At 39.2% G+C, this 15,868-nt stretch overlaps 1 protein-coding gene across 1 annotated transcript in view; it reads right to left on the reverse strand.

Moving 5' to 3' along the window:
* Window positions 1-11,024, reverse strand: part of LOC146518027 (uncharacterized) — a 17,255-nt gene extending 6,231 nt beyond the window's left edge. The window contains exons 1-3 of the mRNA XM_085159969.1: window positions 10,685-11,024; window positions 789-896; window positions 28-254 (exon numbers count right to left, since the gene is read on the reverse strand). Of these exons, the coding sequence (XP_085016095.1) occupies window positions 28-254; window positions 789-896; window positions 10,685-10,769 (420 nt within the window). The 5' untranslated portion in view covers window positions 10,770-11,024. The remainder of the gene's footprint in view (window positions 1-27; window positions 255-788; window positions 897-10,684) is intronic.
* Between the last annotated feature and the right edge of the window lie 4,844 nt (window positions 11,025-15,868).

Raw genomic sequence — 15,868 nt, forward strand, 5'->3', positions numbered from 1 at the left:
ATGTTATGACAGCCTGTGCAGTCTTACCTTTGGTTTATTGTTAGGTCCGTCACCTCTTGAAGGTGCTGGAGTATCTGATTCCAGAATTTCCGTGTGTACCACAAATTCTGTTGCACCAAATGCCTTCTGTGTAGCTTCAGTTTGACTGTAATCATTGTCTCCCGGCTTCTGTGTAGTTGTAGCTGCTGTAGCCGCTTGAGTTCCTTGTTCATCAGTAGGATATACCGACTTTTGACCTTGTGAATCATCATTTGCTGAAAATATAATTCAGTTGACATGGTTAATATGGTAAATAGTCATACAATACACACAGTTTCGATTCCAGGCGTTTGCATAAAAAAGGTGGCAATTTACTTATTATTAAGTATTGCAGTTTGGTTTGAAGTGTGTGTAGACAAATGAGTGGGCTATGGTTTTAGAAAATTGCGTGAGGTTATATGCAGTTCATTCTGAAAAAAGATTATATTATTTCAGCTACAGTAATCCATTCAGCCCAGGGGCTTAGGTACACTTTAAATGAACTCTATTAAGTATGTGTCTGTTTGTAGGGACACTTTGCTGCCTTGTGTTTACAGGTCTAAGATTTTACATTTGTTCTGATAATACCTGTATTCATATAAGAATTGTCAGACAACTTGGTATTTTTTTTTTTGCGTAGATTGTGACTCGAATAAAGTACTCTGTTTTTTCTTCTCATAAGTGAGTCCATTTGTCACACACACAAATAAATCTGTACAACAAACCTCAATAAAAGGTATTATTATTATGTAATGTATAGTGTTTCTTACCAGGAAATTGTGATGGCTTTTGGACCATGTCTCCACGTACTATCGACGATTCCACAGCCGCCGCTATTTCTTGTTTCACAGGTTCGTCTGTCTGCGCCATGACTCCTGCTGTTAAATCAGAATGTATGTTAAGTATAGGAAAGAATCTTTCAAGGGTTTGTTTTGCATTCAGTTACACAGAAGAAACATGACTTATTGAGTCAGTTGTCCATCATTTTAATTTACTTATGCAGCTGTGATAAGAAAGTAGGTCGGAGCTGTTACCTCTGGTGGCAAATTTAGCCATCGGAGATAACAGCTTGTAGCATGGATGGAGAATGGTTTTTAAAAGGGTGCTAGCTTAATGTCAGTTATTATCTTAATGCCTGGACTCGATGAGAGCTCTTCAGTGTTCTCACAGTATTATTTCTTCATGTCCCTCGAGGCCTCTGGAGTGATGGAAGATTAGGTAATAGATCGTAGTGCAGTAAATAACTAAAGTCTCAGATCCACGGATCACATCACAAAGTCATTTACTCTGAAATACAATCTTTTTCGCTTCAAGGTTTTAAAAAAGATCCTACGTTTGCAGTCACTTATTTTTGTTTAGACACAAATGGAATGTACAAAATAGTTTCCTGAACTGTATTAATTTGAGAGGAATGGGTTTCTATCAACCTATTAAATGCCCTGATTGAATGTGCTGCTGAAAGACACCAGGCAGTGATGCCACAGCTTTTTCCAAATTATAGAATTATGTAATAGGTTACGGCACAGTTGTTCATTTTTCAGGAGACGTGTGACTTTAGGAAAAACATCTTTGATTAATTTCAAAACCTGTAATAACCTGGATTGCTCTAAAGACACATTTGATTTTTGTGTTCGTTTGCTGCTATGCTGCTGCACTCTGCAGTCACTGGCTCGAGCTCTTTATTGTGTTTTTGTTAGGGGTAGGATCTAAAAGTCCATACAGGGTACGCAGTGTTCATTCTATTTTACCCAGCTCTCCCTCTCTGTCTAACAACAACAGCATTACCTCACTCTCAAAACATTCCCATAATACCGTTCTTCTGCAGATCTCATTACTTCTACACTCTTACTAAGTCATTCCTTATTGTCCCACATTAAGTTTGTGATTGATTTCAGGTTTCAGGTTTGCAGTTGCTCTGTACTGCCCCCTCTTGACCTACATTGACTTCATTTTTGTTTGTGCATACTGTATACAGCTGTTACACATTACGTAGATGAACATTAGAATTCTGTGTAAATTTAAGCTGACATTTTACAGCAAACAAAAATTATAAATGGTATATTTAATGCTTACCCATCAGTTGAATTCCTAGTATGGACATATATTCATATTGTAGTTTTCTATTCTTATATAACTCACAGCACCTTACACTACAAGGCACTTTCAACTTTTACATAAATAGTCATACAGATTTTACTTTCTGTTCAGGAAGCCAGAGTAGGAAACTACTTTTGTACTTGGATACTTTGGCATGGAGAGCATACAAACTCTCTCCACAGACAATATTTAACAATAGAGGGTCACTAGAAAAAGTTGCATTTCCTGCGAAAATGCAGTGTAGTGGAATCTGCTGTAAACAGCTGAAGAAGCAGAACTTTCTGCTGAAAAGAGGTGAAGAAACTGAAATTTCTGCTGAAAATTTCTGCTGAAAAGAGGTGAAAGCGTGGAATTTGTGCTGAAAAGTGGTGAAAAAGCTGAACTTTCTGCTAAAAAGAGGTGAAAAAAAACTTACTGCATTCACACAATTAACTATTTAAAAATCACTGGCATCTTTGTGCCATGCTGTTTTCTAATACTTAGGACCCATTACCAAATGCTGTACTTCCTCCTGGGCTTTTGCAGCAGCAACCTTCAGTTACTCTTTGTTTGGGAGTCTCGCTCCCCTCCACTTTTTCTTTGATGAATGAAAAACATCTTCTTTTGGGCTGAGATCAGGTGACTGATTTGACCATTGAAGAATATCTCTTTTCATTGCCTCGAGAAACTCTTGCTTTGCTTTTGCTGTCATTTTGGCTCGTCATCCATTTACACTGTGAAATGCTGCCTGATCAGTTTTGCAGGATTTGGCTGAATCTGAGCAGAGTGTATATCCCTGTACACTCGATCAGCAGTCACATCATCAGTAATCATTTTATTAGCACAGTTCCACATGCCCGTGCTATAACATTGCCTCCACCGTGTTTGATAAATGATGTGGTAATCTTCGGATTACATGCTGTTCCTTACCCTCTCAATACTTTTCTCTTCCCATCATTTCTGGTAAAAGTTGATCTTGGTTTTTCAGAACTGTGCAGCCTTTTTTAAATTTAGACAAATTCAAATCTAGCCTTCATATTTCTGACATGTATCCTTCTCCAAATACTTATAAACCTAATTGTAGTTTAGACTAAATATTGTTGGAACATTTGAATAACCTACACAAGATGTGATTTATTATTTATTTTATTTTCACTATTTTTCTCACATTCTAATTTTTATTGGTTGTTGTGTCATAACTCATCTTTCTTTTCAGGTTGCTTCAGCTTTTCTTGGAGTCATCTTTCTGTCACAAGCTGGGGTCTTCATACATGGGACACATGTGTTTACACACTGGTGACACTGTGACACATTTCCACCAACTTCATAACCCATTGTGACACGCAGGTGCCACAAGTACAGTGTAAACATTGTGTGTGCTTATAGCTAACAGGTGGGATGGTAATCTCTAAGGAGTTCCTTTGGCATGATTAGTGTCAGCAACTGTCTATTGCAGCTGTCATGTGAGATCTGTTTTGCACTTTGTCATTGTTTTTAATTGCTTTAGAAAACACATAACGGTCAGTGATCTTTTCTGCATCTACATAAAAATTAACAGTAAATTTATCATATGAAAGTTGCAAATATGAATCCTCTGTTTGACTTCACATGCACACACTCTGTATTTCTAGTTTACTTTCAGAGCAGGGACCATCTTCCCTTGTTAAACCTGTCTTTTCCAGCCTGCGGCCTACAGCTGCCCTCCCTCCAGTCCCTCCATGTCTGGGTGGTCTGTCTGTTTATTTTAATGGAAAGGAGGAGGTTTAGTATGGGTGAGATGGTAAGGCATAAATTAGGTTTTCTCATACAAACGTGACATACAGGCTAAAGCTGAAATGTGTTGTTTCAGCTCTGAGGTCATTTTCTGTACTGCATTGACAATTAAAACCCAGTCAATTGTGTTGTAAAACAAAAGTCTAAAGATGTACACTGTGGCTGATCGTTATGTTTAGTCCTCAGTAACAGTCTTGCCTTTGAAGCAGACTCTGCTGGACGCTGGGGAGATGTTGTGGTGAATGAAAATGATAACATTAGCAATATTTTAACATATTTGCTGGATAAAATTCAACTATAATAATGAAGCAAGACCATCTCAAGCACATGTTTATAATTGGCTGCAACACTTTTATGAAGCAAAACATGCGTGTTTAGCTTGAGGCGAAATAACACAGGGCCTTCTGCAACTCTGCCAACATTGCCAGTAAATCCTGTCCAGCTCTCTGACCAGCCATCACTCATTACACGCAAACAAGTTTTCCTGACAGACCAGAAACCAGATGGAATGAAACCTCTGCAATATAATTACCTCTTATGATCAACATTTACAAAAACATTTGGATCTGAATTTGATCGCATTGTTTTTACCTAACAGTGCTGCTTTTTTGGTAGATTCTTTTTACACTTGCCGTCTGCTTTGGTTATTGGTTTAGAGGCAAGTCTGTTATTTAAAGGTAGATTGTAGCCTTGGCCTTTGTGCTGTAATCGATACAGTGGTGTTATATCCGTATTTCCTCCGTGAGGTCAACAGATTTTCTAACAGCATGACCTTTGAACTCACCACCACCTCACCTCTCTTTACCTTTCACACATTCATTCAAACTACAACTAAATGGGACTTTTAACTGGGTTTACTGAATTCTTATGGTATGTTTTTTTGTCTTTCTGTGTTTAATGTCTAGAGAGGTCAAGTTATCAGTCATCAGCCGTGGGTCTAACTATCACTGAACAAACAAGGCAAATGTAACTGTTGTAATAAACTTAGATTCCATATGTTATTTAGTGTAGGCCCTGACTTCATTGCCCTCTTAAAGATTTTCCCACCAGATTGCTCTGAGTAAAGTCTGCAGTCTGGATATGCTAACGCACACCCCCCATCCTTTGGGACTCTGGATGAAGGAATGTGGCAGGCTTTGGAAGGAGACGAGCCTTCGGTTCCACGCCCTGCTCCCTCCCAACCCTCTGTCTCTCTTCACCCTCTCCCAGTCACGCACAGCTAATCCCAGGCATCCAGCGAGATGAGATTTAACTTCAACCTTCACACCTCCCACAGCATAGCATTGCGTAAAGCAGTTTAATTTCTTTCACGATGTTCCAGAAAGTTTGCAAAGATTGCGTCATGGTGTACTGTACATAGGGTGACCAGATGTGTGACCCAAAGACTTTTTTCCCCCCTCTTTCCTCCCACATTGTGAGACTGGGTCCCGCATTTTGATTGTTTCTAGTTAAGTCAAGGGTCAAAAAGAGACGCGCTGATTAAGGCGTTATTGGTACTGAAATTCCTAAATGGTCACAAGCAGACAAAAGAAATGTAACAAATGTTGCAACAGAAAAAAGGGAATAATGAAATAATACAAATAATATTGAATATGACTATAAAAAACGTATTTTAATTTTCTTTTTATTGTACTTATTTTACGAGGGAGCTGCAAACACTTTGATTTGGCAGATTTTTTTTTCATTGATGACCTTCCTGATGCATCGCTCAAGGGATCTGTTCTTTTTTATTGACAGGTTTTCATGTAAATTGACAAAATGCATCCATGTAACTGCAACCACTCTGCATGCTTCACTGTATGTATATGTGAAGCATGAGCCAGCTGTTGGATGCTTTCAGTGATCTAGCCTTACAAGCCTTTGGCCTCCTGTCCCACCCTGGCTTCCATAAAGTCCTGTGATACATGATCACGAGGGGAGAAAATATAGCATTGTGTGCCCGTGACCTCTGGCCTCTGCCTGCTTCTACTGATGAGAACCCTGTAACATGTAATGGGGCTTAGTGAGGTGATAATGGTCTACATACATCAGTTAACCACCATGTTAAAGTCCCAGTGACCGAAGCCCCACTAGCCCCCGCTGCCACAAAACATTTCAATAGCTTTAATTCACAGTTTGTTTGTTTGTGTTTTATGGGAAACCAAAAAAATATGTGTGTGTGTATATATATATATATATATATATATATATATATATATATATATATAATGTATATATATATATATAATGTATATATATGTATAGAAATGTGTTGTTTTTGATGCTAAACGCCAAATCTCTCAACACACACACTGTAAACACTCTCAAAAATCATGATCATACTATATATACTTGAAATAGTCTCTTGTCAGCAGGACAGGGATGTCTTGTGCAGTGGTGAGTGAATGGAAGCTGTGGAACAGAGTAGCAGGATAGATCCATAATGAATGCCATAACATCCCACATGCTGTTTGATCAGCACTGCGTCAACAGCATGCAATGTATAAACATATAAATTAGTTGCAAAACCAAAATCTTTTATGGAGTAATATTCAAAAAAGACTTTAAAAACAAAATTCTGCAGGCATTCTTCAATTCTAAACATATTTGTATCCCTGCATTATAGTATAAAAGAATCCCTAAAATAATTTCTTTTTAAAATAATTAATGCCCAAACATGGAAGAAAGCTTATTTTACGGTCATTAAGTGGAATTTGCCTTCATCTGAGTCCATCTCGATTTCAGGCAGGATTACAGAATGACAAAAGCAGCATTCATTGATTTATTCATAGTGTTGTTTTCTTAAGGAATGTTTTCATAATTTAGTATCAGAGTTTGTTAAGTATACACTATGGAATGTGACATTGGAGCAGAGTCCCGTAGGGTTAAACATGCTCTGCAACTCTACCCTCTTTGAAACAACAGTCTGTTGACCCCTACTATCTTGACCCTCCCCACCCCCTACTGCACCCTCTCTGCACCCCCTACCCTGTCATTTCTGTCACGTCAATAGCAGAAGCCAGGCCCTTCTTCTCTCATGGCAGCAAACCAACTGGATCTTATGGTTTCAATCAGGCCAGTGAAGCAGAATCTACCTCACCCAATGCTGCCCAGCTGTAACATTCACCCAGCCCAACCCTGAAGCCACTGCAGCTTCTTATCAAGAGTGTGATGCCTGTTTCTAGGGACCACAATCAGGAAACATGACATCTGTTTTCAATTGCAAGCAATATATCACTCCCCAACCCCTCTCACAGACTCACACACCCACAGTCACTCTCTCAGTTGCCCGCTAAAGTTTCACTGCCTAGTGCGTTTATGAAATGAGCCTGTCTGGTTTGAGTGTGTGCAGGTAGATCCTGTTACAGTCAAAGCTGAGGATCAGTTGATAAAAGGCTTTACGTGGATTTTGTCCAGAACAAATTTAAGATTATACCTGTTGAAAATCGACGGGAATTATCATAGCTAGCACACGTTTCTGGGTGGTACTGAATAACAATCATCTTAATGCATCAAGAAGTTGAACTAACTGCACTTAGTCATTGCCCACAGATTCATTCTCTGTATCTGTAACACTGACGTTATAAACTTGGGCACTGTAGGGGGAAAAAATCCCACTGCCAGGGCCAGATGGATGAGGTACTCCTCCACACTTCCTTGTAAACGTTTAGTTTTACAGCAAAAAAGTCAACTGGAGACTAATAAACACAGATGCTTACAGCAACATTTCATAACACTTTCATTAATCTATATTCATATAATTAACATCAGCTTTCCCATAACATGGACACTTATCACTTACACATACTCAGATATGGTGTGATGTTGAACTAGAATTCTTGTTTAATTAATATTAACCTTGGTCATTTATAGGAATTTCCTTGCTTGACTAATTATCAGTATTTCAGTTGTACCACAACATGTATAATGAATATCTTGAAGTTGAATCTTAAAGTCTTCTTTTTTTAATGCACTCCAATAAAAGTAACAGTTAGAATGTTAATATTTATTAACTCCAAGGATGGTAAATGGTAAATGGCCTGCATTTGTATAGCGCTTTTCTAGTCCTTAAGGACCCCAAAGCGCTTTACACTACATCCAGTCATTCACCCATTCACACTCACATTCACACACTGGCGATGGCAAGCTACATTGTAGCCACAGCTGCCCTGGGGCGCACTGACAGAGGCGAGGCTGCCGGACACAGGCGCCACCGGGCCCTCTGACCACCACCAGTAGGCAAACATGGGGTTAGTATCTTGCCCAAGGATATTTGGCATGCAGCCAGGAGGCAGCCTGGGATCGAACCACCGACCTTCTGATTAGTGGCTGACCTGCTCTGCCTGGCTACAGCCACCCCTATAACACAATGAACTCATTTCATCCATTTTCTTAATCAGTTATGCACCTCAGGGTTATGGGGAGCTGGAGAAGATCTCGGCTGTCATTCTGTGAGAGGCCAGTGTACCTTGGACAGTTGGCTAGCCTATCGTTATCACAGAGAAATTACAAATCACTTACACTCACATTCACATCCATAGCCAATTTAGAATCAGCAGTTAACCTGTGAACTCTGGGGAAAAAGTTGGGACCCCACCCTCAGTTTCACTCATAATGAGAGAACACCAGACATACAGGCATGGGGAAACATGAAAGTGCCACCAAGAAAGGCCCCAACCTTGATTTAAACCCAGGACCTTCTGGCTGTGAAGAAAAGAGAGTATGTACTTGAAATATATTCGTAGTTTGTTTATGCAGTGATAATTTTCCTTGCTTCTCTGGCACTCCCTTTTATGTAATTTGTAGATCAGAGCAAATGCTTGGACCTCCTGGTTGTTTTTATAAAGCCGCATTTTCGGCTATACCATGTGAATGTATATTCACTGTTATTACACACACAGTAAACCCAGAAGTACAAAGGCTGGAAACACTTCAAAGCCAACACTGCTGAGAGGACAGTGGAAAACAGTCTGCTCTTATTAGTAATGGATAAAGGAAAACACAATGCCAAGCAAACGAGAATGGTATATATGTTAAGTGCGTGTATGTAGTGTGTGTTTGTGTGTGTGTATCAGCATGTCTACTTGTCACCGCTGGCTCACTTGACACTGAGGTTTGACTTGAGATATTCTCTGCTGTGTTTCTAAAAATGAAATGAACAATCTGTTGCTGACATTTTTCTAATTATTTTTGCTACATCTGGGACTTTAGTGATTCTTCAAATCAGTTCACAATAAAGTCAACTTAAACTGTTTCATGAAAATGAACTCATTGTCAGGGTAACATGCTTGTTCACAACATCTGTATGTTTACTCTCATTTCATCAGATTATATAGTAAACCCATCTTAATTTTATATATAGATAACTGCAATGCTCACATGTCCTTGGTTGGAAAGGCAATTCAGGAATAGGGATTGTTGCCTAAGTTTGTAAACTTGATTCTGTGGTTGAAATATGCTTAAGCTTAAGTGGTCTGTTTTTCATTTGTACTATGAAATCTGTTATCTTCTTTATTGCTATTCATCTTTATTTGGCATGCCCATTTGGCCCAGATACAGTGTCAGATGCTTTGAATTAGCAGTTCTCATCAGAACACTCTTTTTCTTATCCAACTAGAGAATAAGAGTTTGTATCCCTCCAGATCTGAATCGATAGCCCACTGTTGGTTGAAACTATATGGGTGCAGTCTTATTTTGCAAAGCCGATGCAGCTGCCTCCCTTTGCTGATGACCTCAATCCCATAAGTTCTACATGCCATAAACGGGACATGAGGTTTGAATCAAGTCCCCCAGTGTGTGATTCATTTGCAGCCACAACAGAGGGCACTCAAGATGATAGTAAAGCATGAGCCAAAGAGCTTGAACGAGAGCTGTTTTTGTTGTTTTGAACTTTCCTATGCCACTATTGAATCTTAATATACATTTTCTTCTGCGCATATCCTATCTTTTATTGTTGTCTTTTTTTTTTCCTGTCACCAAATGTCTGTTTACTGGTATAAAGCTACAGATCGGAATTCTATTCAAAACTGGTTTCAAATGAATTTAAAGCATTTGCCACATTTAAATTAAGCTATTGTAGGAACTAAACTTTAGAATAAGTCCTGCAGTGTGAAAAATTTCCAATTTCCAGTTCCAACTGTCTGTGGAAATTGAACATCCTGATATATCCCCGATGGCTCCCCAAATCTGTTGCTACTTCACCACAGCCTTTTTTGAAATGCACATTAACATGCAAACCCCACACCCTTCTTCCATGCACGCTTCAACTGGCCTCACGTTACAACCAGCTAAATATAAATACACATTTCTCAAAGTCCTTGAAAATCATGGGAACCAGTGCTGTAGAAAAGGAAACATAACACCAGTGGAATGCCCATAAATAGTTCTGTTGTACAGTAGAGTGCAATACAAAAAAAATAACTAGATAATACTTAAAAACTGTTTGGCTGTATACTCAAAAGTTCAAAATAGAGATTTTAACTTGAAGTATCAATTCAAACTTCACTATACCTCCTCATAATTTAAAAAAATCACCCTCTAAAAAAATCCCTTTGTTTGCCTGGGCAAACTCCAAAGTAACCTTTTTCTGAGAAATATGTTGGGGAAAACAAATCTTTATCAACTGCTTTTAGAATGTATATAGATCTGTTTTATGTTGGAGACTGTTAGGATTCCTGGGAATCAAAGGGTTGTAGGGTTAAAACCTGGATTCAACTCAAAGACCATTCAAACAAACGCTGCTCCACCCCAACCCCACCCTTACAGTTCACTCGAATTCAGCAGATGGGCATGCGATCTGAGAATTTGGATTCTTTGCATTTAGTATTTAGTAACTTACCATTTAAAAATGAAACGATGAGGAGCAAAGCAAAAGGCGGCATTATGCAGGGCCTGTGTGTTTTCTGTGCGGAGGATGCTGCCATTCTTGTCCTGAGCGGACACACGTCCAACCGGTGTGAGTAAAAAGAGAGGGAAAGAAGACGAGAAGCTGGTTGAGCCAAAGCACTTTAGGGTTTCCTCTTACCCAGAGCAGGATGGTGTGGATAAAGCACCACTTGTGTTCTGTCAGTTTTTATATAGCCACCCCCCTTCCTGCTTCACTAAGGCCCAGCCCTACACCCCGTCTTCCACTTTAACCCTTCATCTGTGCCCCCACCCTTCTAGCAGGCAAAAGGAAGGCAGACATAGGAAAAGCGAGTAATGAGATCTTGTTGGGGTGTTGTGTGTTTTTTAAAAAAGCCCTCTGCATTCTTTAAATGCCTCTCGATGTTTAGATTATATGTGCATTAAAAAAAGGGGTTCAGTGCTTGAGGTATCCTTTATAGCAGTGCTGTATTGTGTGAAGTGTTTTGGTGATCACTGTTCATTATTTCATCCATTCTCTGACTGGGCAACAATGTCTGTTTGAACTGTGAACCCTGTCTGGACGGGAGCATTAATCCATTCACAATAAAAGGTGATAGCTCACAATAGGCTGTGACAATCAAGTCCTTAATAGGCTTAAAGAAATAGGCCATGGAGCAGAATATCATACTCAAAACAAAGGTGCAATCCACTGTTATGTTAATAGCATTAATCCATTTCAGTGGCCTGCAGTCCTCACTACTCGGCAAGGCCATCAATCAATGCGAGTCTTGCCAGTAGTTGAGACACCACAGGATACGCTTAAACCTTTCACACTTCCACAAAGTCCTGAAAGCATCTAGCCCCCCTGCAACTTGAGGCTCTTTGCTTTACTTTTGTTTGCTTTCATGCTAGCTCCACTCATGCTCTATGTGAATTGCACATCTGGAAACACTGGTGAAGGTATGCTAAATGAGTTGTTAAAAAAAAGACCCACCCTAAGGCCAAGAGAAATGAGCAACAATAGTAAGTCGAGGAAATTCACATTCTCAAGGAACAGTCTTGTAACTTGATACCAGCAGTGCCCAAATCTCCCCTGTTCCTGTTTTAGCCCATCCTTCCCCCCAGTCATTGAATTTCCTTCCTGTAACACCCCCACCCTCTGCAGACCTCTATCAAACATTGAGCTCAAACAGTGGGATGCTGAGGTGGGCAGTTGGCTCCTTACTGTGAGCCCAAGATGAGCTTTTGCTGAAGAAAGAAAGCAGTGGTGTACCGATGGCCACAGCTGTAAGCCATCAGTCATGCCACCCCAGTAAAATATTAATTACACTGTTAGCTAGTTAAGTATTTCTTCTACTTGAGTCCTAATGAATCACAACTTGAGTAGTCAATGACAAGGAGCAGATTTTACCGTTTCCCCTCCACAAATCACAACAGGAACAAAATAGTTTTCTTGCCCATTGTATATGTTTTCTTCTGTAACATTTTATCCAATAAAGTTGACTTATTTCCAGTCATTTAAAGTCCTACATTTTATACTTTGTCATAGGGAGTTTATTCCCAGTTCAAAATAATCCTTGCATTTTACGCAGGGCTTGGTGCAGCCCCTCAGTTTATCAGCAGTTTAATAAAACCTGTTTTAGCGTCTCGCTGTTAATGCTCTTCTCTAACGTTCTTCAGTTTGAGAAGCTGCACCTTTCAAACAGAAGGTTTAAACAGATGCTTGTTGGGGTTTCTGTTCTCTCTGACATTGTAGTAATCTAATAGTAGAAAAAAACTTTGACATGTAGCATTTAGAGCTCTATACACGAAGCTTTTGGCTCACAAGGATTACTTGTTGATCTAATTGCTAGAATCTTTGGATAAAACAAAGCCTATAGGAAATGTCCATTGTGAATTTTTAATATATAGTTTCTCTGAACCCTGTGTGTGTGTGTGTGTGTGTGTGTGCGTCTCAGTTGTAAGCACATTTTCAGATGTCATATTCAAGTTTTTGCTTTTTAGTTCTATAAATCATGTGCATACGCCTCGGAGCATGTGTGCTAAATGCTCTCTGAAATGTATGATGCACTGTCTCATGGGCAGAAATACTTTACTTGTAGTTTCTCACAGTGAATCCCCTGTAGATTTACCCTGTACTTTAAAGACCACAAAAATCTCAAGCTGTTGCAAACCATTTTGTAAAAATGTGTTGTTTTTTCATTTGCATGCATTTTTTTCTCATTTTATTCAGTCAACACGCACTTGCTTTCACATATACTCACCTCCTTTTGCAATCAAACACAGTAAAAGAAAGCATGTTTGTCTTTTAGACATATGTTAGACTAGATCATTGTTGGTAGTTAATTTCTCTTTTGTTAATGGTGTTTTTAAGGTTAAAATTAGCCAAAGTGTGCTGAGGAAGGTACATTAACCAGAATTTCACTTCTTTAAGGTGTTTCAGAAGCGTCAGTGGCGTTTTATCCATGGAAACTTGCTTGCTTGTTAATTGGATGGCTCTGATCACTGAGGCTAGTCTGGTGAATCACATGAGTACTTTAAGCGGCAGATCCTCTTTACTTACTAGAGATCATATTAGACGGATATTACCTGGATTATATTCTCAGAAGACATGTGCTTCTGAGATTATAAGAAAGCCTCTTTTAGCCTCTTTAAAAAGACAGAAGCTTTCTTTATGGTTTTGTTTAAAATGTGAATCTCAATGGTTGACTACTAGGAATGTTTATTTTATTTTGTCTGAGAGCACAAGAACACAGGGTGTCCACACGCAGTGGCTTATTTGTGTGAGCTCAAGCAGAGTTCTGAGCAGGAAGCTGTAAAATGGCAACTCACCTAATGTTTTGGGAAAAGCATTTTTTCCACCCATACATAATTACCAGCTCAATTTAGGAGATTAGTAGTTCTGTTCTGACTTTAGTCACGGAAACAGCTGAAAAGCAATTAACACACTTTGTAAAAATGAATTAAAGGATTTATTGTAAAACAAAACAAAATAGTGTGTTCTTAATTTAATTTAAATTTATTTATTTGTACAAACATGCAGTAACACACAGCCACAAAAACACAACCTATGTAATGCAGATTTTATGGCACTTTGAAAATGTGAGCTATAAAACCAATAAACCTCACAGATTGGCTACCTCGGAGGGAGTCTGTCTTGAAGTGATTTCATGAGTGCAGGAGAGAGGGAAGCTGAGAAGGAGGGAAAACTTTGGGAGGAGCAGAAGTGGGTGGAGATTTTGTTTCAAACTCCAGCAAATTTGGACCGTTACCTCTCTAGGCTGAGCAACGAGAGACGCGCGGACAAATAACAAAAACAGTGTCACTCTTCCCAAAATGAAATATGCTTTCATTTGGGGCATTTCAGGGATGCATCCATGTGGCTGGGCTCAGTATTTCAGAAACTGCTCATCTGCTAAGATTTTCCCCTCTCTAAACTCTAGAGTTTAAAGAGAATGGTTTGAAAAAGAGAAAATATCCAGTAAGTGGCAGTTCTCCGGGCAAAAATGCTTTGTTGATGTTAGATGAGAATGGCCAGGCTGCTTCAAAGTGATAGACGGGCAACAGAAACTTAAATAGCCACTTGTTCCAACTGAAGTATGCACCTCAGTTGGATCCTTGAAAGAGATGCAACAGTGGAAGACCACACTGGCTGTCACTCCAGCTAAGACCTGGAAACTGAGGCTAAAGTGTGCAGGGTCTAGTCTGGAGTTTTCAAATATAATCCAAGTTATTTAATTTTTTTTTTTTTTTTGTTAACTGTCAATAAAAAAAAGTTACATCCTTACATTGTATAAAATTAGCTGAAATGTATTGTCACATAATTACTAGTTAACAATAACAGAAACTGTAACCTATCCTATCCTGATGTGAACACACATTCAGTCTTTTTTTTGTTAACATGTATGAATACAAAGCCAACAAAAAACAAAGTTAAAAATCAGAGAGACCCTTAAAGTGATGGAAATGTGGAAAGTGTGGAACCACTTAGAAATGGAGTCTACGAGCCTAACTGCTCATCATGCCTTTGATAGCTGTTAAAGAGACGCTGGGGTCAGCATTCACTCAGCTTTAACATCACCATCACCCAGAGTTCTTAGCTAACTTTGTGTCAGCATGGAGTCTGTGCAGCTGTTTACAAAGAAGCTGAGTTGTGTTTGCAGTATGATGCAGTTTTTTTCTGTCCTGCAGAAAATGCTATTGTCACTTGGTTCATTGAAAATAAAAGTTATGTTCATGTCTCTCTGTTCAAATACTCCTGAAATATTTTTTTCGAGTTCTTTTGAAAAATTTAAAGCTATCACTCCACCATTTTCCTCTTCCTGCACACAAACTGAAATCAGCTAACTGAAGTGCAAGTACGCAGGAAGAAACGAGGATGCTTCCCCCCCCCCCTCTCCCCCATTTCTAACCATCTGATGTTCAGCTGGTTGAAGAATCTTTGTTACACAAGTAAAGACAGAGCTGTAACCTTAATTGCTGAAATTTAGTCCAGTCAAGATGTTTCTCTAAAATATGTAATGTGATTATAGGAACACGTTACTTTGGAGCGTGCTACACCGAACGCTGAAGGTGGCTGAATCATGTGCTTGTTGTAACATATCTGCTGAAATATATGCTCATCTCTACCATATTTCTGTGGTATTTGCTTTTTTATACTTTATATTTTTCTGTTAAAGACTGCTGCAGCCACTGTTGATGTGGCTGCTCAGTGGAAGTGTGTGGGCAAGTAACATTACCAGCACATAGCCAAAGCCACTGTCAGCATAAATACTGTACACTCTCAGTATGTTTTAGCTACTCTAGGGTGTACATAAACCAGAGTTTCCAAATGTTGTATATCATCTACTAACCCAGAAAATGAAATAAAGCCTCCCGTTAACCTGTCATTAGAGCGCTGCAGTGATGAGAGGCGGTAAGACACTGTTAATTATATTGCATGGATCTGTGCTTTCTTTTATGCTGTGGGACAGCAAACAATATGCGCAGCATTTGGAAATCATTTAAACTAAAACTGGGACCTGTTGAGAGGCCAATTGGCATGCGCTTCATAAGGGCCACAGCGACGTGTTGGAAATCTTACTTCTCACATATGCAGAAGAGAAAGTCTCTCACTTTTAACTAGGTTAGAAGTATAACGTCTACAGATTAACCATAGGGTCTGATTGACCAGTCA

Source organism: Neolamprologus multifasciatus, chromosome 5 (genome assembly GCF_963576455.1).
Source record: "Neolamprologus multifasciatus chromosome 5, fNeoMul1.2, whole genome shotgun sequence".
Taxonomy (NCBI): Eukaryota; Metazoa; Chordata; class Actinopteri; order Cichliformes; family Cichlidae; genus Neolamprologus; species Neolamprologus multifasciatus.